The 21,668-nt window shown below is 42.7% G+C and overlaps 1 protein-coding gene across 4 annotated transcripts in view; it reads right to left on the bottom strand.

Annotated features, from left to right (window-relative positions):
• The window catches only part of DOCK8 (dedicator of cytokinesis 8), a 243,967-nt gene that overhangs the window by 94,782 nt on the left and 127,517 nt on the right, over positions 1-21,668 (bottom strand). For all 4 annotated transcript variants that reach the window (XM_039461451.2, XM_039461450.2, XM_039461452.2 and 1 more), the window contains 3 exons: positions 3,960-4,077; positions 1,626-1,696; positions 408-546 (listed from right to left, as the gene is read on the bottom strand). In XM_039461451.2, coding sequence (XP_039317385.1) covers positions 408-546; positions 1,626-1,696; positions 3,960-4,077 — 328 coding nt within the window. The remainder of the gene's footprint in view (positions 1-407; positions 547-1,625; positions 1,697-3,959; positions 4,078-21,668) is intronic.

The raw sequence follows: 21,668 nt of genomic DNA, 5'->3' as shown, positions 1-21,668 counted from the left end.
CAAAGCAGTAGCATTTTTCTCTAAAGCCAACGTTTGTGTGTCTGAACAACATCAATGTTGATTTTGCCTTTTATATTTTTTAAGGAAATAACAGTTTCTTCTTGGAGGACAGAGCTAGTTCTAGATGTAAAGCATGGATATTACATTTGGAAATAGTGAACACTGCAATGCTTTTTAAAAAACAAATGAGTATTCTTTCAACATCTATCACCCACTAGCTTTCCATTTCTGAAATCTGACATTTGCTAAGGCAAATCACTTCTGCCTCTTGCTATAATTTGGCTTAGCATGTTTTGCTACTTCTGACAGGAAAAAATCAAGTGAATAGAATTTGGTTGTTTATCTCTGCAGGGACCTCAGATACACCAACGACTGCAGTGTGAGTCAGCAGGCTGGAAACAACTCACTGAATATCCCAGGAGAGTTTCCACGGAGCCTCCTTGCTTCTGCTGACAGCTGATATGGTAGAAGGTGAACAGGAGGTGGTGATTTACTGTGAGCTTAGCAGGGAGCTTAATTTTCACTTCTTCATAAAAGTCAGGAGACCTGTTTCAAAAGCACATTATACACAGATAACTTTTAGCTAGAATGATGACTTCTCTGATTATAAAATGCCACAGCCCCTTTGCTCCTCAGAACTTCCCTGGGTCTTTGCTTCTCATTTTACATTACTCTGCTCTGAAGCTGGAAGTCCCGTGGACCAAGCATATGATATTAGATACACTTCCCTTACACAAAACTGTTCATGAACTAAAGGCTTTGTCAGGAAAACAAAAAACACCTCCCCCTACACAATGGAAAACCCTGAAAACTTAATTTGCAGAAATGATGAGGTTTGGAATCCTGCTGTGACCTCCTTTTCCATCTGTACCCAAGGAAGAGAGTCTTGCACCTGGCTGCACTCACCACAGAGTAGAAGCAAATGAATGATGCAGGAAGGAAAAGGAACCTGATTTTACTGAATTGTGAAGCCCTCGATACTTCATGAATTACAAGGGTTTCATGTACATGACCTCACTTAATCTTCATCCCAACCCCAGAATGTGCTTAAATGGAGGATTTAAATAAATAGGCCCAGGTGATCAGGCCAGGATCAAACCCAGTTCTGTCTGACATTGTGCAGATGTCCCTCCTTCCCTGTGGAACATGAATAACAGCGTAGGCATTATCCCGTCACTCCATTTACCAGTGGGATAATGAGTGTTCCATTTCTCCTTTGGTCAGCCTAGGCAGGCAGTGGGCCAGGTGTCAAGTGGAGCAGACAGCGACACAAGGCAAGGGGAGCTGGATTGTACTTCTGGCCTCCTTCAGTGTCTCAAAGCAAGTTAAAAAACGTGTTTTCTTAATTAACGTAATACAACCTCTTTGCATCATACTAGAATAGAAGCCTCCAAAAAAGTCAAAACTATACTGGATTCTTGAAGACCTGTTCTTCTTTCAGTCTTGGTTAATGGCAAAGTTATATACATCTTCAACACAGAGTCATGGAAGGTGGCATGGATTTCCTTGACCCCTGTGTCCCTGAATTATAAAAACAGTTGAGAGGAATCACCCAGGGGACTTGGAAAAACCAGGAGATGATGAAACCATCTTGGTGTATATTTAGAATGCTGAAATAGACTTACTTATTATGGTATGTAATGGCTGTGTATACTTCCTGCAGAAATTCAGGCCCGCTGGACTTTCCAAAGATGACCTGTTTACCAGTATGGAAAGGATCAAATTATCAGTAACATTTGGGTACATCAAATTGACCATTATCAGGCCAACAGAATGTTCTGGTCTCACAGAGCTGCATTTTGTATAATTAAGACTGCTGGGTTGGGCAGGAGCGGTGGCTCATGCCTGTAATCTCAGAACTCTGAGAGGTTGAGGTGGGCAAATGGCTTGAGCCCAGGAGATGGAGACCAGTCTGGGCAACATGGTGAAATCTCCTCTTGACAAAAAATACAAAAATTAGCCAGGCATGGTGCCATATGTGTATAGTCCCTGCTACTTAGGGGGCTGAGGCAGGAGAATCACTTGAGCTTAGGAGGCACAGGTTGCAGTGAGCCGATATAGCACCGTTGTACTCCAGCCTGGGCAACAGACCCTGTCTCAAAAAGAAAAAAAAGGCCAGGTGCAGTGGCTCACACCTGTAATCCCAGCATTTTGGAAGGCCAAGGCAGGTAGATCACGAGATCAGGAGTTCAAGCCCAGCCTGGCCAAGATGGTAAAACCCTGCCTCTACTAAAAATACAAAAATTAGCCAGGTGTGGTGGCAGGTTGCCTGTAATCCCAGCTACTTGGGAGGCTGAGGCAGAGAATTGCTTGAACCTGGGAGGTGGTGGTTGCAGTGAGCTGAGATCACACCACTGCACTCCAGCCTGGCGAAAGAGCGAGACTCGTGTCTCAAAAAAAAAAAAAAAGAAAGAAAGAAAGAAAACCAGTACTCTCTCCACTCTGCCTCACTGCCTAGAAGTCTATCCAACAGGGCAAAATTACATACTTTTGCCTTAAGTGAGAAATCCCCAGTCCAGGTTCTTCTCTCTCCAAACATATAGACCTAGTCACTTAGGTGATTTGACTCTCCACTGCCTTATCCACATCTGTGCTATTTAGAAGAAGATACCTCCCTGGGCCTGAAGCAGCATTTAAGATTCATTATGAACAAGCACACTCACCTTTGTGCCGAGAAAAAAAGCTCTTTCCTCTAGATGTAGTAATCCCAACACCAGAACCCCGGGCTCAGTGAATGAAGAACGGACTGGACTTTGGCCCACAGTCACCCTTGGCTGGGCATCTTGGCTGCCACAGGATCTGCACAAGCATATCTGGCAGTCCCAGCAGTAACATGCCAGGGGCATGAGCAGAGAGAACTAAGAGGAGCCCACCACTGCCTCAAGACATCTTTTTTTGGGAAGACAGATGGGACATTAGGAGAAAGGTTATTTCTTTCTTTTTCTTTTTTAGAAAGGTATATTAACTGAGTGCGATGGCTCATGACTGTAATCCCAGCACTCTGGGAGGCTGAGGCAGGTGAATCACCTGAGGTCAGGAGTTCGAGAACAGCCCGGCCAAAATGGTGAAACCCTATCGCTACTAAAAATACAAAATTAGCTGGGCATGGTGGCACATGCCTGTAATCCCAGCTACCTGGAAGGCTGAGGCAGGATAATCACTTGAATTTGGCACACAGAGGTTGCAGCAAGCTGAGACCACGCCATTGCACTCTAGCCTGGGCAAAAAGAATAAAACTCCATCTCAAAAAAAAAAAAAAAAAAAAAAAAAGAAAAAAAGAAAGAAAGAAAGAAAAGAAAAAAGAAAGGTATATTAACTGACGTCTATAACTTATGGGAAATAGTAATAGCTAACTACCATCTCATTTGGCAGCAGATGGTTTAAAAAAAGTATAAATTCTGGCATTTTGGTTTCCTTGGTGCGCAATGAATTTTATATATATATATATATAAAATTTGATTTATACTTTGCCTCAGGATGAAGATCCACTCCTAGAAGGTGTGTGTTTATAATTACTAGGCAGTACTTTGTATTTATTAGCAATGTGGTCCGAGGCTTGGGTAAGGGTATAACGCAGTGTGTGCAAACACAGTGTGTATAGTGTATGCACGGAAGACACTCAGTAAACATGGCACACATGTGGAGCCATCGCTTTACTTTGTATGCTTTCAGAGTGGGGTGGTCCTAAGGGCAGTATGGAAAGATTTTATGATTTTTTTAATCCTCTAAAACAATCTGTATGTTCCAAGCTCACTACAGAATAAGTTAAGAGATTTTCAAGTAAGACTGACCCTGTTTCCCCATTGTTATCCTAGAACAGAAGCCCTTGCACACGCTGAGCAGTGCTGGCCAGGAAAAGACGGACTCTGTACCCTGATGAGTCCTGGATGTGATCCATGTGAATTGACAGGGTGTGCAGCCCACCCTGATTTGAGGCAAATGTTCATTTCCCTCCTTACCGGCATCGCGCTGCCAGCATCTTCTCCACACATAAACTGGATCTTTATTGTAATGTTCCGGGCTGATGCTAGTTTGTTAGCAAAGTTCAGCCTCTGTGGGTAGACATAGAGAAGATTTCTGAAAAAGAAGAGATAAAGAATTAATGAAAAAGGTCTAGAGTTTATTTTAACTAAGTTCGCAGCAAATGCTGAGACTTCCATTCATGGGGTGCTTTTTCCCAAGGAGTGTTTCCTCTTGAAGTGAATTATTATTGGAGGAGAGAGTGAATTACTTGATTCTTCCTCTTTAGCCACAGTCACCTGAAAATAACCCCTATTGCTCTCTGTTTTGCTACAAGTAAAGAGTGCTGCAGCTCAGAAAGTCTTAATGTCTTGGAATGCGGAAATCTGCCTAGAGGTAACTGTATCTCTGACAGTCAGATAAAGAAAGCAAAACAGGTCCAGCTCATTTTAAATAAAACTCATGGCCACAGGTGACGGCCTAATGTCATTCTTCCCTTTTTCCCTTCCTACTCTGTATGTAGTAGGCTCCTTGTCCCACTGGCATGGCACTCGTATTGGCTTAGCTTTCTGTTCTCATCTAAGACAACAGCTCAAACCCCCAAGCTCAATGACTGTATAACAACAACAATATGAATAATATATCCATTTATTTGACAACTATAGGACAGGTACTAGGCTATGCAGTGCCTGGGTAACTTGCATATGTTTTTCTTTCTATTTGCATTATTTGTAGTAGATTCCACTCAAATGTAAGTTCCACAAGGATAGGGATTTTTCTCTGATGTTTCTGATCCACTGATGTATGTATCTCCAGCAGCTAGAAGAGTGCCTGGGACATAGCAGCACTAAGTAAATATTTGTTGAAGGAAGGAATGAATGTATGCGTATTTGATGAAGTATATTCCTGGCTTGAAGAAACAATAATAATGATACTAACATTTGTATAGGAGTTATCCTGAGTCAGGCCAATTTCCAAATGCTTCATATTTATTAATTTGTTTAATTCTCATAGTTATTCTATAGGTAGGTACTATTATCACCGTCATCATCCCCATGTCACAAGTGAGGAACAAATGAGATACAGAGATGTTAGGTGATACACCCCATATCATATAACTAAATGGCAGAGCTGGGAATTGAACCCCAACTGTCTAGTTCCAGAATCACACTCATAACCACTGTGCTATATATTCTCTCAGATAAAAGCCCTGCTAAGTATGGCCTTTTCACACTGTGCTATCCTGACATCTCTCAGGGACAAGTTTGCCTTAATTTTCTAGGTATTAACAGTGGCATGTCAACCTGCATTTCCCAGCCTGTCCCACAGAGCCCTAATGTTCTGCAAACTCTTAACAAGTGTATGGGAAGGGGAGATGGTTGAGCAGATGCAGTTGGTTGGGAAAGACCAGGGCAAGCGAGATGAGCAGGTTACTGTGCCCTGAGAATGCCTTAGAGGGAGAAAGACTCTTCTTTCCCCAAATGTTTTGCCCTCAGAACTCCTTTCATTTATTCATTTTTTCACGGTATATTTTATGAAAGTAACATTCTGAGAAATTACTTGATGAAACGTTGAGATAAACTTATCTAGTCACAGAAGAATGTCTCACATCAAGGAAAGAAAAGATAGGGCACAAGAATTGTCTACTCAAATCTCTTGCAAAATAATGAATGCTCTCAGGTATTTGAGAAGAAAAACGGTAACTGGAACTATCAAGAACACACAGGAGCTGTTACGTTGGATACGCAAGTTCAAAGGCCATGGGGGCAAATAAACAGATTCCTAGGTCTTATTTTACCCCCATCTCTCTATTTTGGGTGACTTCCTGGAGGCAGAATGGGGCTGGGGCAGTGCTGGGAAGGGTGTGAGCTACTGTACCCTGTGACTTTCTGGGCTGATCTATGACAATACTCAACGAGCTTCAAATATCAGTGAGGTATAGATGTCTTCCCAGAAAAGGAGACAACAGGCCATGACACAATAAAGGGACTGGCATAGAATTCCGGAGTGCTCAGGCCAGGAGGCACCTAGACTGAGCCCCAAGTTTTAAAGATGAGACACATGGTGAAGGAACCACAGAGCAGTCAGAGATCCAGTACAGTGCTGTTTCTACTCAACCATGTGGCCATCTAAGCAGCACCTCCCAAAGCTTGCTCTGTCTAAACCGACACAGCCTTAAACCCCGATACAGCTAGATATGGTTGAGCCACTGATGCTGTCAGGAGTGGACATGGATATAGTACATGAGGACGGAAGACAGTATACAGTTGCAGTGCAGGGATGTGTGGGGGTTACAGACTCCTCTCTGCTCACTGCTCACTTCCGTTCATCTCCACTGCCACCAATCAAAAAGCAGAGCTAAGGTCAGAGAGGGGATGAGAGTGTTCTCTCTGGAGCCAGAGAGCTGGGATTTGAATCCAGCTTTTGCTTCTTTTAGCTGCACGGCCTTTGGCAAGTTACTTAGCTTTCCCAAAGCACAATTACACTGACCTCAAAGGGCTGTGGTGAGCATTAACGGGCAACAATTGAAACCGAGAAGACTTCTCTGGAAAAAGAAAAAGGCTTCTCTGAACAGATACATTTTATGACTAGCAGTAGGCTTCTATTATTATCATTATAATAGAAGCATGATATATGCTTTTAAAGGCATGGTACATGACCAGTGATTTACTTGTGTACCTTATCAAGCACTAATTCTGTAAACTCAAAAATGTGAACACTGAAAACATACTGAAGTTACATGGCCCCCCCTGAAAACATAAATGATGGCCATTATGATAATTCTTTCCTCCATATGGCTAACAAGTCAGATCCACGCTCCAGCCCACCTTGCCCTGTCTCTCCACTCTGAACCACCCTCATTCTCACATGGACCCCTGCAAAACCTTCTCAACAGATCTTGACATCTACACTTGCCTCTTATAATCTTCTTCATATATTGATCAGAAGCATCTTTCAAAAATGTAAAGTAAATTATGTCAGCCCTACAAGGGTTTCCCAAACTTTTTATCATGGGTCCTGCATGACCTGGGCCTTGGTAATGGCTCTGACCTTATCTCTCATTATTCTCCCATGCTGGCCTTTTTCAAAACCTGGAACATTTCAAACTTAGTCCTTCCTCTGTGCCTTCTGGTCCCAAGAGTGCTTCCCAGTTCACTAAATGGCTTGGTCTTCTCATCTTTGGGGTTCAGCTCGTACGTCGTATCATCCTTTGGTCTTCCCTACAATTCTATTTCATTCACCCATTCCAATTTCACACATACACTCCCTCTTTCATAATCATATGATTATTATATACAGAGATGACTATCAAAGTAATGTGTGCCCATTTTTTTCAACCTTGAATAACTTAAAAGTACATAACACTATAAAGAAAAGAATAGTAGCTTCTCAATATACCACTATACTGAGAAAGATCACCATTAACTTTAATACATTTATATTTTGTCTTTTCTCCTCTACACATTAAACTTTTTTTTTTAAAAATTTTTGAGACAGGATCTCACTCTGTGTTGCCCAGGCTGGAATGCAGTGGTGTGATTACAGATTACTGCAGCCTCGACCTCCTGGGCTCCAGTGATCCTCCAGCCTCAGCCTCCCAAGTAGCTAGAATAGCAGGCATGCATCATGACACCTGGCTAATTTTTAAATTTTCTGTAGAGACAAGGGTCTCACTGTGTTGCCCAGGCTGGTCTTTAACTCCTGGCCTTCAGTGATATTCCTGCCTTGGCCTCCCAAAGTGCTGGGATTATAGGCATAAGTCACTATGCCGGCCACATAAAACATTTTTATCATACTGTATGTACAAAGCTTTATCTTTTTTATGACACTAAATGTTCAGTTATGACTATTTTCCCAAAGTGACTAACTATTCTTGAGAAACATGATTTTAATGGGTACATGGTACTGAATGTTCTGAATATGCCGTAATTTACAATGGTCTCCTCCAAAAATAAGTGTTTAGGTTATTTCCTTGTTTCAGTTATAAAGCTGTGATGAACACGTGATATATCTTGCCCCTCTGCAGTACAGCATACTTTTGGAAGAATCCCTTTCAATTCTGTAATGCTCAGCTTCATCATCTTTGAATTAATTAAAAGATGCCAATCAACCTTTCTTTAATGCTGTGTTTGAAGGAATAATGAGCCAGAGTTTGTGAAGTTGCTTTGAAGTAGCTGGATGAAAGGGACTGTGTAAATCATAACAGTAGTAGCCCTGCCAGACTTATCACCATACTCGTCTCTTTCCCTCCAATACAGAGGCACCACCACCCATTCCCGTACACCCCCATCACTGCTCAGCAATTCTGCACATTGCTTCCAAAGGGGTTGCTTACCCCTGTATCCAAACATCACTGCCACAGACACTTAGTGTCCTGCCCCAAACTGCCAGTGCTCTCCACCGAGCACGCAGCTGGAAGGAAACATCAAGAGAATTTACTCCAACATCCCATTTTTTGAAGGCCAGGAAACTAACTCCCAGGAAGGTTAAATGAGTTTGCCTAAAATTTTTTTTTAAGAAGATTAATTTCCTAAGGGTCATCATTTTTTGTGTTTTTTGTTTTTTTGACATGGAGTCCTGCTCTGTCACCAGACTGGAGTGCGGTAGTCGAATCTCAGCTCACTGCAAGCTTCGCCTCCCAGATTCAAGCGATTATCCTGCCTCAGCCTCCTGAGTAGCTGGAACTACAGGCGTGTGCCACCACACCTAGGTAATTTTTGTATTTTTAGTAGAGATGGGGTTTCACCATGTTGGCCAGGATGATCTCGATCTCTTGACCTCATGATTTACCTGCCTCAGCCTCCCAAAGTGTTGGGATTACAGGCGTGAGCCACCACACCCAGCCTATATTTCTAAATTAAATCAATGAGAGTGCTAAGTAATATGTTTTGTTAAATCCATATGCCTTTAAATAAATGAATCCAAGAGAGTAATAATGTTTTCTCTTGGGAGGGAAGATCTGCCTACATGGCCAGTAACCCAGAGCCCAAGCTAGATAAGAACAATTATCAACAGACTGATAAACAGGCTCATATGCTTCATATGTGATAAATTAAGGGTCTCATGCTAGCCAGAGGAGCATGTTATCCAGGGATTTTTGAGAGGACAGCCCATGACCTTAATAACTTGCCACTTGTTATGGCAGTTATTTTGAAAGCTTTCCCAGTAACTAAAGGTTCAGTGTATGCGCCAGGCATTTAGTATAATCTTATCTTTCTTCAAATGTGGACAGAAATGTTTTTCTTCAGTCATATATATTGCTACATCGAGAACTGGACGTTTGATATTCATCAGCAACTTTCCCTCCAGGGCCCCCTCAGATGGCTTTTCTTGATTACAAACTATTTTGGAAGCTCCAAATTCTTTCCACTGTTTCAGTAACGAGTCTTCAACTTATTTTTAAACTGCTGTGATTGAGCAGCTCTGGGGGTTAACTTGTGGAATCTGGTCATTTTTAGATCAAATTGTCAACCAAACACTCTGCTTATACCATCTTGGGACCATCTTCTATTTCCTTTGCTGAGAACAGAGTAACCAAGGGACCTGGACATCATTCAAAGCCACAATGTGAAGACATCACTTTGGCTTCTCCTAAGTTTATCCTATGCCTAATCTGGTGCAAGGAAACAAACAGAAAAGCCTGGCCCTGTTACTTATTCCCAAGGTGACATCAGTGTGCTCTCCCATGGGATTCTATAGCTTGGAGCTGAGCCCAAGGAACAAATGGATTACAGCAAAAAGCACACTGGCCCCCTGTTTAAGCAATTGGACCCTTTGAATACCTCTTTAGCAGAGCTTCTAGGCCAGCCAGGAGGGAAGAAGGAAAAAGGGCTTTTAGACGAGAGAGGAGCAGCTCGACAAGAGGAGTGAAGGCCCCATCAGCTGGCTGCTGAGCTCCAGTGTCAACTGGTTGCAGAGACGACCTACGCAGAGGGATTTAACAAGGAGCCAAAGTTTCTGGAGCCAAGTTGGAAGATGCTGTATTCTTCAAGGCAAGTGGACTTCCTGTGACAAAGGCGATGGATCATGTCATGGTGAGTCAATCATTACTGATCATTTGAGTTGGCCATTATATTAACAGACTGGCAAACAGGTAATGAAAATAGGACTCATGAAGTTGGGGTTGTTTCTCCTGTGAAAAAGCCTGGTTAAGAAGAGTGGAGGTACAAATAAACCTTCACAATGCAAGTACATATACATCGCCCATTCCTGGTGATGGTAAGCTAAGCCATATTTTGAGTAAAAAGAACTGTGTCACTGATTCCCACATCTACCAAGGAGAACATGGAGGACCAGTCGGTCATGTGGTAAAGCCAGAATCCCAAGCCTTCTGTAATCTGAAAATATTTTACTTACAGGACCTTAAAAATCCCGAAGAGATACAAAGAATTATCTATAGTTGGTCAAGGTCGAACGATCCTTGGTGGTTCCTCCTGGGTATCTCTTTGAAAGTGGGACTAAGATGAGTTAAATGGCCAATACTCAGTGTATGATGTTGAGTGAAAATTCCGAAAATAATATTTTCTCTTTGACAGGGCTGTAAATATGCAAACATTGAATATGCACAAAGACTAGCAGCTAAAAGATGATGTGGAAAAGTAAAAAAAGTAGAATTTATTTTGAAATAAAGTTGGTGTCAATTTTGGTTTTCTTTTCTTTATTTCAATGTACAGCCTAAAACAAAGTACTAATATCAAATGTATGCTTTTAAAAAAAGTCACTGATTTTGTGGCCTGCATTATCTCCATTGTCTTTTCAATCTCAGTAGTGCTTGGTAATTTAAGCTGCTTTTATGCCAGCGAAGATGGAATGTATGGAGACTTGTGATTAGATAATGGGTGGAAATGTCCTGCAAGAAAATCGCAAAATGCTCTACAAATGCAAGGTGAACAAGTCAATTTCCTAACCTGTAATAAAAGGGTTGAAGCCAAGTCTTAAATGCAGTGATGCCTAAGAACTGCTTTGAAAACTGCAAAATATGATGCTAATGAAGATGATCTTCTTACTAGGATTGCGTGAACCAACTGAGTGCCTTTTAAAACATAACTTTAAACACTCTGCAGGATTGTTACCTGAGAAATCAACCAATCTCTCTGGGATTCTCTCTTCATTTTTCCATTTCTCTCAGTCTGCCTTTAATTTGTATGTGTATTTCTCTCTGCCTCTCTTTCAGTCTCTCCCAGTCTTTGCGTCTCTCTGATTCACACAACCCTGCCTTCCTCTTTCACAGCCTCTTTTTTCTGGAGATGGAGTCTATGCTCTGTCGCCCAGGCTAGAGTACAGTGGTATGATCACAGCTCACCGCAGCCTCAACTTCCTGGGCTCAAGCCAATCCCCTGCCTCAGCCTCCCAAGTTTCTGGGACTACAGGTGAAGCCAACACAATGCCTGGATAATTTTTTATTTTTATTTTTTTGTAGAGGTGAGGTCATCCTATGTTACCCAGGCTGGTCTTGAACTCTTAGGCTCTAGTGGTTCTCACGCCTCGACCTCCCAAAGTGCTAGGATTACAAATCCAAGCCACTGTGACCAGCTGAAATGCTCTTTTTGAGGGAGCACTGCATTCCTCCAATTCCATTTAGTGACTGAAATCCATTTGCTTACCAGTTACCAAGTGTTTGACAATTTCCTACTCTGAGCTGAGGTTGGGTTTTTGGCAGGGCCATTTAAGCTCTCAGGCTGACAAACACAGCACCTAGGATCTATGAACAACTTAGAATTCCACAAAAATGTCTGAGACTTTAAAAGTTATTGGCTCTAAAAATATGGAAAGTAAAACCTCAAAACCAAAATTAATCAATTTTAAATTAAATGCTTACCAAATGCAAATTTTTGCAGTTAGCCAATGGCAACTCTTCTGAATTTAACCTGAAGGCAAAATTTTTTCCTGCTACTTTGCAGACTGTTAAACAATTATACAGAAAGTATACATAATCAGGAGGATATAGGTACAACTTAATATGTTTTAAATAACATGTGGTCTGGTGCTTCCAGCTTAGGGAAATCTTAAAAATGCCTTTGGTATAGATATTGGAGAGAAGGGATAAAATACCAGAAAAATCGGCGTTTCTATTATATTCTTTTTTTTTTTTTTTTTTTTGAGACGGAGTCTTGCTCTGTTGCCCAGGCTGGAGTACAGTGGTACGATCTTGGCTCACTGCAACCTCCACCTCCCGGATTCAAGTGATTCTCCTGCCGCAGTTTCCCGAGTAGCTGGGACTACAGGAGTGCACCACCAGGCCTGGCTAATCTTATTTAGTATTTTTAGTAGAGATGGGGTTTTACTATATTGGCCAAGCTGGTCTTGAATTCCTGACCTCAAGTGATCTGCCCGCCTTGGCCTCCCAAGTGCTGGGGTTACAGGCATAAGCCACTGCACCCAGCCTATTTTATTCATTTTTTTAATAGCTTGAAACACAAATGTTGGTTTGATAGCAAACTACTAGCAACATGCAATTCTGATACAACACCACTGAAACAGGCATATGCATAAAAAGCTCTGTTTTTCTAAATAACCTCTTTCAGCCAAACAATTTTGGCAATTTCAAAGTAATTTTTTTCTTTATTTTTGTTTTAAAATTCTCCCTCCGAAGCTAGTTTTTTGTTTTGTTTGCAAAGACCGAGCCAAAGAATTGATGAACTATTTACTGAAGTGGAAACGCAGCAAAACCAATTGCATGAACAAAGATGCTGTCATTCAAAAACTACAGGAAAAGGATGGCGCTTTTTACTGTCTATAGCAATTTGTTGTAAATAGCCTGATTGATTCATCAGAGTGAACTTCAGACGCCTACTAATGTCAGTAACGTCTTCTGATTATCTGGTATCTTTCATCTGAGGACTCAGAACAAAACTGCAAATCTAGATACATTATTGTAAGGTACTTATGCAAGGAAAACAGCTGAGCAGATGATGATAATTTATCACTCATATTTCACTGCCAGCAAAATCTATTTTAAATGTAATAATAAAAATAGCTAACATTGTTTCATTCTTACTCGATGCAGGCACTATTATAAGCATCCGTGACAGGTACCTATTAGTCTCATTCAGCAGACAACAGAACTGAGGCATGAAGAGGAGGCATAACTTGTACCAGGTAACACAGCTAGCATGTGGCACAGTGCAATTCAAATCCAGGTGCTCTGAAATAGACCTGATGCCTGTAACCACTGTTACTTCTAAGAACAACAGTAAACAATCTCTCTGGTCAACAGTCAGACTCACCAGAACTTGACTGTAATGTAGTCTTATCATATTTACAAGGGCCCAAAGGGGTATTACTCCAAAAAACCTATGAGGTGTTTTTTTAAGGTTTGAAATAACATAGTTAATTGAAAATGAGAATGCTGTCTCTTGGTGTTAGTTGTTTTAAATATAGAAAGAGCAAATTAAAATTAGAAATCTCAAAACTCAGTATTTTATATGTTCCGAAGTTACCTGAGAAACTGTAAACCTAACATGGCTATATTTTTAAAGTGGGAAGATGCTTTGTAAATACATTCTTATGAGTGAGCTAAAACTTCACCACTCAAAGGGTGGTTCAGGGAGGAGCAGCATCAACGGCAGCATCAGCATCAGCATCTGCACAGCACTGCCTGGGAGCCAATTAGAAATGCACCATGGACCTGCTAGACCAGGACCTACATTTTAACAATGCACCAGGTGTCTCAAATGTACATTCAAGTTTGAGAATCACACATCTAAAAGAACTGGTTTGTTTTTAAATTGGCAGACATATGAATCACATATGAAATGTTCATTGTGATTCCCTTTTTTGCTTGGCTATTAGGAAGCTCAAATTTGCAGGTGATTTTTGTTTTTTGGTTTTTGAGATGGAGTCTTCCTCTGTTGCCCAGGCTGGAATGCAGTGACACAATCTTGGCTCACTGCAACCTCCACCTTCTGGGCTCGAGTGATTCTCCTGCCTCGGCCTTCCAAGAAGCTGGGACTATAGGTATGTGCCACCACGCCTGGCTAATTTTTGTATTTTTAGTAGAGATGGGGTTTCACCATGTTGCCCAGGATGGTCTTGAACTCCTGACCTTAAGTGATCTGCCCACCTCGGCCTCCCAAATTGCTGGGATTACAGGCGTGAGCCACCATGCCCAGCCTGCCCATGATTTTAAAAGGAATTGTCAAAGGTCTTAAGAAACATTCTGTGTACATATTGACCTTACACACATTTAGATTTCTCTCTCCTTATTTTCCTTTCACTCAGAAATTTTACACCTTGTTATACAATCTCTATAACTGCCTCAGACACTTTTTAGAATGGAAAGGAGCTAGGCACAGTGGCTCTTCCCTGTAATCCCAGCACTTTGAGAGGTCAAGGCAGGAGGACTGTTTGAGCCCAGGAGTTCGAGAGTAGTCTGGGGAACACAGTGAGACTCCATCTCTATAAAAGAAATTTTTTAAACTAGTCAGGCATGGTGGTACGTGCCTGTGATCCCAGCTACTCAGAAGGTTGAGGCTGGAAGATCACTTGATCCCCGGAGTTCAAGGCTGCAGTGAACTATGGTCATACCTGCACTCCAGCCTGGGTGACATGAGACCCTGTCTCAAGAAATAAATAAGTAAGTAAATAAACAGAAGAAGCAGCTTCATAAATAAACGTGTAAAAAACAAAACAAGAGCCGTGTCCTGTCTTGGCTTTCTGTGGCCATGGCCTCATGCTATTATGTGTGTTTATTGCTGTTTCCGACATTCTTAAGTTAGCTCCAAGTGCAAATTCACAAAGGAACCAGTGAAAAATGAAAACAGAAGGAAACCCCCTAATGTGTAGGGTGAAGAGAACATTCTGTCTTCAGAAATCAGAGCAAGAAAAATGGAAGGCGAAACATTCCAGTGCACCAGTCGGAGCCCCACAAGGCTGTCTGCCCTGGGAAATGGTGCAAGATGAGAAGGAGGCATTGGGGGTGTTACGGCAAGCAGCAGCTGGCCCCTTAGTAAGCCCTGTGCTCCGTGGGCCAGGCTGCAATGTTTTATATAAATGCTGGTTCCGCACTCTGAACATCAGGGACCTCTACACCCTTCACAATCAGCAAATGCAGTTAAGAAGCCAAAGCAGAATGGTATCAAATTGTTTACAAACACTACAATAAATGACTCAATATTCTTTTTCTACGATTTTATAATGCTAAAAAAATGCACTCAAGGTCAGAAATTAAATGACACAGACAGAGAGAGAGAGAGAGATAGAGAGAGAGAGAGAGAGAGAGAGAGAGAGAGAGAGAGGAAGAAAAACAAAACAACAGCCAGCCTTAATGTCTCTTATGGTGCCACTTTAAAAGATTTCCTCCCAGGGGGAAAATCCATGCTTTTTCAACTGATGATCTGCAATTTGAACATCACATATGGTGATCTTATAAGCACCACTCTTATTACTACTACTAATTTATCTTTGAACATGAATTAACTAAATACAGCCGCTATGATATTTGTAATATACCTTTTCTATTACGTTAATCCCCATCCCAGTCTTTTTTATGAGATAAGTAAAAGTTCCTTGTGACTGAGAGATTGGAAACCCAGCATTCCTTCTGCTAAATAAAGCAGAACCTCAAGAATGCTATCTTTTAGAAACGGGTGAAAGCAGCCATCCTTAAAACCCACTTAACGTGTTTAAGTCCAACTAGTTTTCAATAACAAAAGACCCAAATGGAAAGCTCGAGTATTTATGGTCTTAGGTCTTATCCAGATCAGATTCCCATTGAAAAGAATCACGAATATCCAAGCATTCAAAATCTGCTGGAGAAATCTAACTGCTTTAAGAAAACAAAACAAAACAAAACAAACAAACAAACAAAACCCTCTCTCCAATCCTGATTGAAAATGATTTCTAAACCATACTTTGTTCAACTGAATTTTTTTGAAGTAAGATGTCCACGTTAGCAAATTTTCTTCTGAAACACTGCTTAGACTTAATATGAGGTTTATATATAATTCACTCTCACCTTAGTATGAATTAGCTTACTCACCCTCCCTCCTTACAAAAAGCTTGGATTTATGGACTGAAGGTATGCATGAAGACAAGGGATGAAAAGAGGTTGGGGTCATCACTGACCAGGAAGCACTGCTTTGGGGAAGATCTGGGTGCTTAGAGGTTTGAGGAGGGTGAGGAAGCAAGGGAAAGTGGGAAGGGGCCCAAACTCAAATTTTTTACTCTACGGTTTTTTTCTTAAACTTGAGATTGACAAGACAGTCAAAAGGTCTGCTGGATAAAGGTATCTTTCCTAAGTCGCAGCCACTCCCCTTGGATCCCAGGACGTGGTTTGAAGGGTCTAAGTGATCTGGATGTTCTGTGTCTTATTTGTCTCATGGTTTCTGTATAGGGATGGCTTAGAAATGTGTTTACCAGCTTGAGCCCCCAGTTGGTTTATGAGAACCCTATTTCCAGTGTGTGGTTTTTTTTCTGCCTAAATATAATTTACTAAGAATGTATTTTATTCTAAACGGGGGAAGGATTGGAACTACTTTAGCATGAAACATTTCAGACAGCCTGCAAATCTCACCTTTCCTTAGCTGCAGTGAGCACGTCACTCAGTACTCTGTACAGACTAGATGATAAGTATGTAGATCTACAGGTGCTTGGGAGGTGAGTGTGCGGGTGGGAGTTAGGGAGGACTGGGGTGTGCAAGGTGCTGGGGCGCTATGCAAGAGGAGAAATGAGTCCCTTCCTTCACATGTACAGCTTGGAGTTTCTCCCCACTACTTTGAAAATAAGAAAATGCATGAAATCTGCTTTCTAGGTGAAAAACAACTTTCCCCTGTTTCGCAGGCTTATTTCTTTGGAGTGTGGTTTAGTAAGGGACTCCTCACCTTTGAATATCTGTCAAGAAGTGGCAATTTTTTTTCTTTTATTAGAGAGTGGTGCATTGCAGACGTCCTAGAAATATTCCAGTCTGATGGGAACACTTTTCACGAGGCGCCCTGTCCTCAGCATTACAGAATTAACCTGCCCTTGCTCATCACCCTCCCACCCCATACTCCTCCCAATCCGATGTGTTACAGCGTCATTAAGAACTGCGCTAGCAGCTCCTAATGAAATGCCCAGAGATTCTGCCTCCTGACATTCTTGCTCAGTGAAATCCTCTTCTTTTGAGTGTGGGCTAGACCTAGTGACTCGCCTCTGATGTAGTGACAAAAGTCACTATGACGTTTGTCAAAATTGGACCAAAGTGATGAGGTTCCACTCCTGTGATGAGGCTGTGGAAAGACCCTGGCCTCAATCTTGCTTTCTGCCTCTTGCTCCCCTGCTTGCGTGTTCTGATGAAGCCAACTGCTATGCAGTGAGCTGCCTCGCCATGAGAAAACATGTTAAGGAACTTAAGGAAGCCTCCGGCTAACAACTAGTGAGGAACTGAGGCCCTCAGCCTAACAATCCACGGGGGACTGCACCCTGCCATGAGCTCACAGGCATGAGCTGGGAAGTGGATGCGCCCCCAGGGGAGCCTTGAGGTGGCGCAGCCTAGGCTGACATCCTCACTGCAGCCTTTCGAAGGCTCAGACTAGTCAGCTCAGTTGCACCTGTGTAACCTACATATGCTGCTAGATAATCACGATTGTTTTGAGCTGTTAAGGTTTTGTTACACAGCAATAGATAATTAATACAAGTATGTAAATTTTAAAAGCTGTATGTCCAGTGTTGTTTGATATTTAAATATGTGTTTCCTTCAAAACATGGCTTTACTCTGTAAAATTTCTACCTCAACTGGACTTCTTGGTATAAGGACACGATATAATGACTCCCTATACAAAATATTCTTTTTGTTTGTTTTGAGATGGAGTCTTGCTCTATTGCCCAGGCTGGGGTGGAATGGAGCGATCTCAGCTCACTGCAACCTCTGCCTCCCTGGTTCAAGCAATTCTCCTGCCTCAGCCTCCTGAATAGCTGGGACTACAGGCACCCACCACCATGTCTGGCTAATTTTAGTATTTTTAGTAGAGATCAGGTTTCAAGATGTTGGCCAGGCTGGTCTCGAACTCCTGACCTCAGGTGATCCACCCGCCTTGGCCTCCTAAAGTTCTGGGATTACAGGTGTGAGTCACCACACCCGACCACAAAAATATTCTTAATCATAAAATAGTCTCTTTGGAGTCAATTCAATCTCCAAAGAAGTATAAGAACGTGAGAATTTCTAAAAATATAAATAATCTTTCCTTAGTTCCAGTTGTGATTATGAACTAAATTAATGTCTCCTAAAGAGGTTGTGACACGTCAGATAAAAAAATCAGAAGAATGCTGAAAAGTACCTTCTATAAACACCCTTCCTTTTCCCCCAAAACAACACATTTTGAATGAAAATCTCCTGCAGATAAAAACAAAATAAACATTTCATTAATATTTGGCTTTGCTCAAGACCTAACATTAAGTGTAAAGATACCATTTGCATGCCAAGTCTGGACTATGCTGTATTTTTTTTTTAAGGCCACCAGACATTACTGTCAGATGGAGAACCAGCACCAATCAACCTGCATGTTCCTTTAACAGACAGAGGGAACATATTTTTTCCAGGCTTTGCAAATAGTTTCCTAAAACAAATCTGCCAGCTGAGAAGAACACATGTAAATACCAGAACACTTCCAATTTCTACTGGTACTGAGGCTCACTTTTTTTGTTTGTTTGGGGCAGATCCTTTATTAGTTCTCTACCCTTGTAAAGAAACAGCCAATGAAGAAATCAATAATCTTCATTAAAATGCTTGTTGTATCATTCCTGATGTTTTTAATATTGCCAGATGCCTTGGTTTGGGTTGGGGAAGAAAGTATTGGGATTGGGGGAAACAGCGGGTCTGCTAGGAAATAAATTGGCCAGATACCTGCAGCTACCGCTATGAACACATCCTCGCTTTAGGCACTTGGCAAGAGAGAGGACTTGCCCGGGTTTGGGAGGCAGGAGAACTTTCAAAGATCTCAAGGTGGCTGCAGGACAAAGCTGCACTGCGTGTCATTGCCTAGACCAGCGTGGCTGCTTGCGGTTCTAGTGCTTCTTAGGAGGCTGGGATTTCCCTTCAAAGACACGCAGTCACCTCTCCTCGTCTGTTGCAGCACCGAGCATAGCGTCTGACACACAGCCGGGGCTCATAATACAGGTTAGGCGAATGCATCAACATTATTCACAGGGTATTGCTAGGCATATGAGATTTTTCAAAGGGAAGACATCCTGCTCCCTTTGTCCTTGAATGCCACATGGTGAGGAAGGAGCTGAGAGGAAGTGTTCCCACTCCCTATGCTCACACCAGTGTGACAAGTCCACAAAGGGATGTAGCATCCCCAGACCATTCTGAGGGTTAACAGTCCCTCTTACAGATTTCACTTCTTTCAGAGCTAGATACTTAAGTGTCAGCGTTTTTTTGTTTGTTTGTTTGAGATGGAGTCTCGCACTGTTGCCCAGGCTAGAGTGCAGTGGTGTGATCTCGACTCACTGCAACCTCCGCCTCCCGGGTTCAAGCAATTCTCCTGCCTCAGCCTCTCAAGTACCTGGGATTATAGGTGCCTACCACCACACCCTGCTAATTTTTTTTGGTATTTTTAGTAGAGATGAGATTTCACTCTGTTGGTCAGGCTGGTCTCAAACTCCTGACTTCACGATCCACCCACTTCGGCTTCCCAAGGTGCTGGGATTACAGGCCTGAGCCACCATGCCCGGCCAAGTGTCAGCAATGGTTTTGGCTGCTGGCCTGGGATACCAATTCTCATGCTAGAGTTTGGTTCAGTTTCATCTCAACTCTGGGAGAAAACATTAGAGGTTGCATTAAATAAGCATATTCTCTCTGGGCTCTTGTGTTCCACCCCAAGAGCGTCATGGTGAGGATCATGCTTAGTAGTAATAATAATTCTATGCTGAATGCTGTGTACCATGGCTGCCGTAACAATCAGTGACCTTGAAGGAACACTTAGGCCCTAAAGCCTATTGCCCAGAGTCCCTTCCAGCTTGCAGGAAGCTATCTCCAGAGCTGTGCGCCAGCAGCTACCCGCACCATGCCTCCCATTCCCCTAGTCGTAGGCTTGCCGTGGGGTTGATGTTTAGCCACATCAGACATTTTTCCCGCGACGGCTGCCTTCTCCACTTCCTTCTCCAAACCGCCACATGCTCGACGCCCACCAAACAAGCATATGAATCACTTGGAGGTACTGCCATGTCTAGAGAATGACTGATTAGGTAAATGCTAAATTTCTAGGCAAATCCTGATTCTCGCTGGGTTCTTACTGGCTTCAGGGAAAGTTCTCCAAGGAAGTCGGAAACACTGGATCCAGTGCCAAAAACGCAGGGTTTGCATGCCACTGGCTATTGTAGAGAGCTTTCCAGGGAAGACTGTTGCCGCGACATCTTTAACCAGAAAGCATCATCACCATCCTGTTGCTCTACGTAGACAGACTTTGGACACAAAGGGGAAAACTTCCTGTTCGTCACACGTTCCTCTCCCATTCCACTTTCGCAGTCCCATTCAGTGGCTATTTCTATGCCTACTGATTAGATGCTATGAGCTGGCACAGCCTGCTCTACCTGTACAGAAGATAACTTGTCAAGTGGAGCTCAGCCTTAATTCTAGGACGAGGGAAAAAAAAAAATCGAAGGAAGACTGCAATGTGATCATCAAAAACTAGTACATGGCCGGGAGCGGTGGCTCATGCCTGTAATCCCAGCACTTTGGGAGGCCGAAGAGGGTGGATCATCTCAGGTCGGAGTTTGAGACCAGCCTGACCAACATGGAGAAATCCTGTCTCTATGAAATAAATACAATATTAGCTGGGCATGGTGGCATATACCTGCAATCCCAGCTACTTGGGAGGCTGAGGCAGGAGAATCGCTTGAACCCAGCAGGTGGCGGCTGCAGTGAGCTGAGGTCACGCCATTGCCCTCCAGCCTTGGCAACAAGAGTGAAACTCTGTCTCAAAAAACCCCACAAAAAACCAAAAACCTAGTACATGATTTGTCAATGGGCAGCTCTAACAACAGCTTTGTGGCATCTGAAAGAACTACAGACGCTCTTCTAGCCGTGGTGACTGGTGAGTGAGAAAGGCACTTCCTATTTTCCAGCCATGAGTGGTGGTGAAGGTGGTGACCGATTGTCTGTCCTCCTGACCTGCCCATGACTAGGGTGCCACTCTAGAAACAAGACTACGGAAAAACTGATTTCTCCAGGTCCAATTCAGTCCCCAATGATGAGACTACATCAAAACCTTCTCACTGGAGGAAGGCCTTCCCCAGTTACCTACTTAGAGTTTAATCTCAGTCAGAGGCAGGCCATATAACGCAAATCCTGGTGGACCTCCGACCCTACCAAGACTTATCAGGAAGCTGGAGAAATTAGGGACGCCATTGGCACAGCCGGGTGGCCACATGGCGCCACCACCCGGCTGCTACTACAAAACCCCAGTGAACTAGGCTAATTGTCAACTGGCCTCACCACCTTCCCATGCCAATCCCAAAGAACATTTCCTCCATGAGCTCAAACACACTGATTTTTGTCTTGATGGGAGAAATAGTAGGAGTCTCTGTCGCCCCCAGGAAGTTTGCCATCAGGGTGGGGACACGGCTCTGGTCTTGCGTCCGTTCTTTGGCACCAGAGTTGCCGCCTGTCAGGCTGACTGGTCCCCCTTCGGTGATTCCTCTTCCACATTCCACCCCACTAAGGTTGTTCTCTGACCAACAATTTATATTGGTTTCAAAAAAGGCAGGGAGAGGCGTTGGGAAGCATAGGT

This window comes from Saimiri boliviensis, chromosome 2 (genome assembly GCF_048565385.1).
Source record: "Saimiri boliviensis isolate mSaiBol1 chromosome 2, mSaiBol1.pri, whole genome shotgun sequence".
Classification (NCBI taxonomy): Eukaryota; Metazoa; Chordata; class Mammalia; order Primates; family Cebidae; genus Saimiri; species Saimiri boliviensis.
This window is presented reverse-complemented; position numbering and strand designations above follow the sequence as displayed.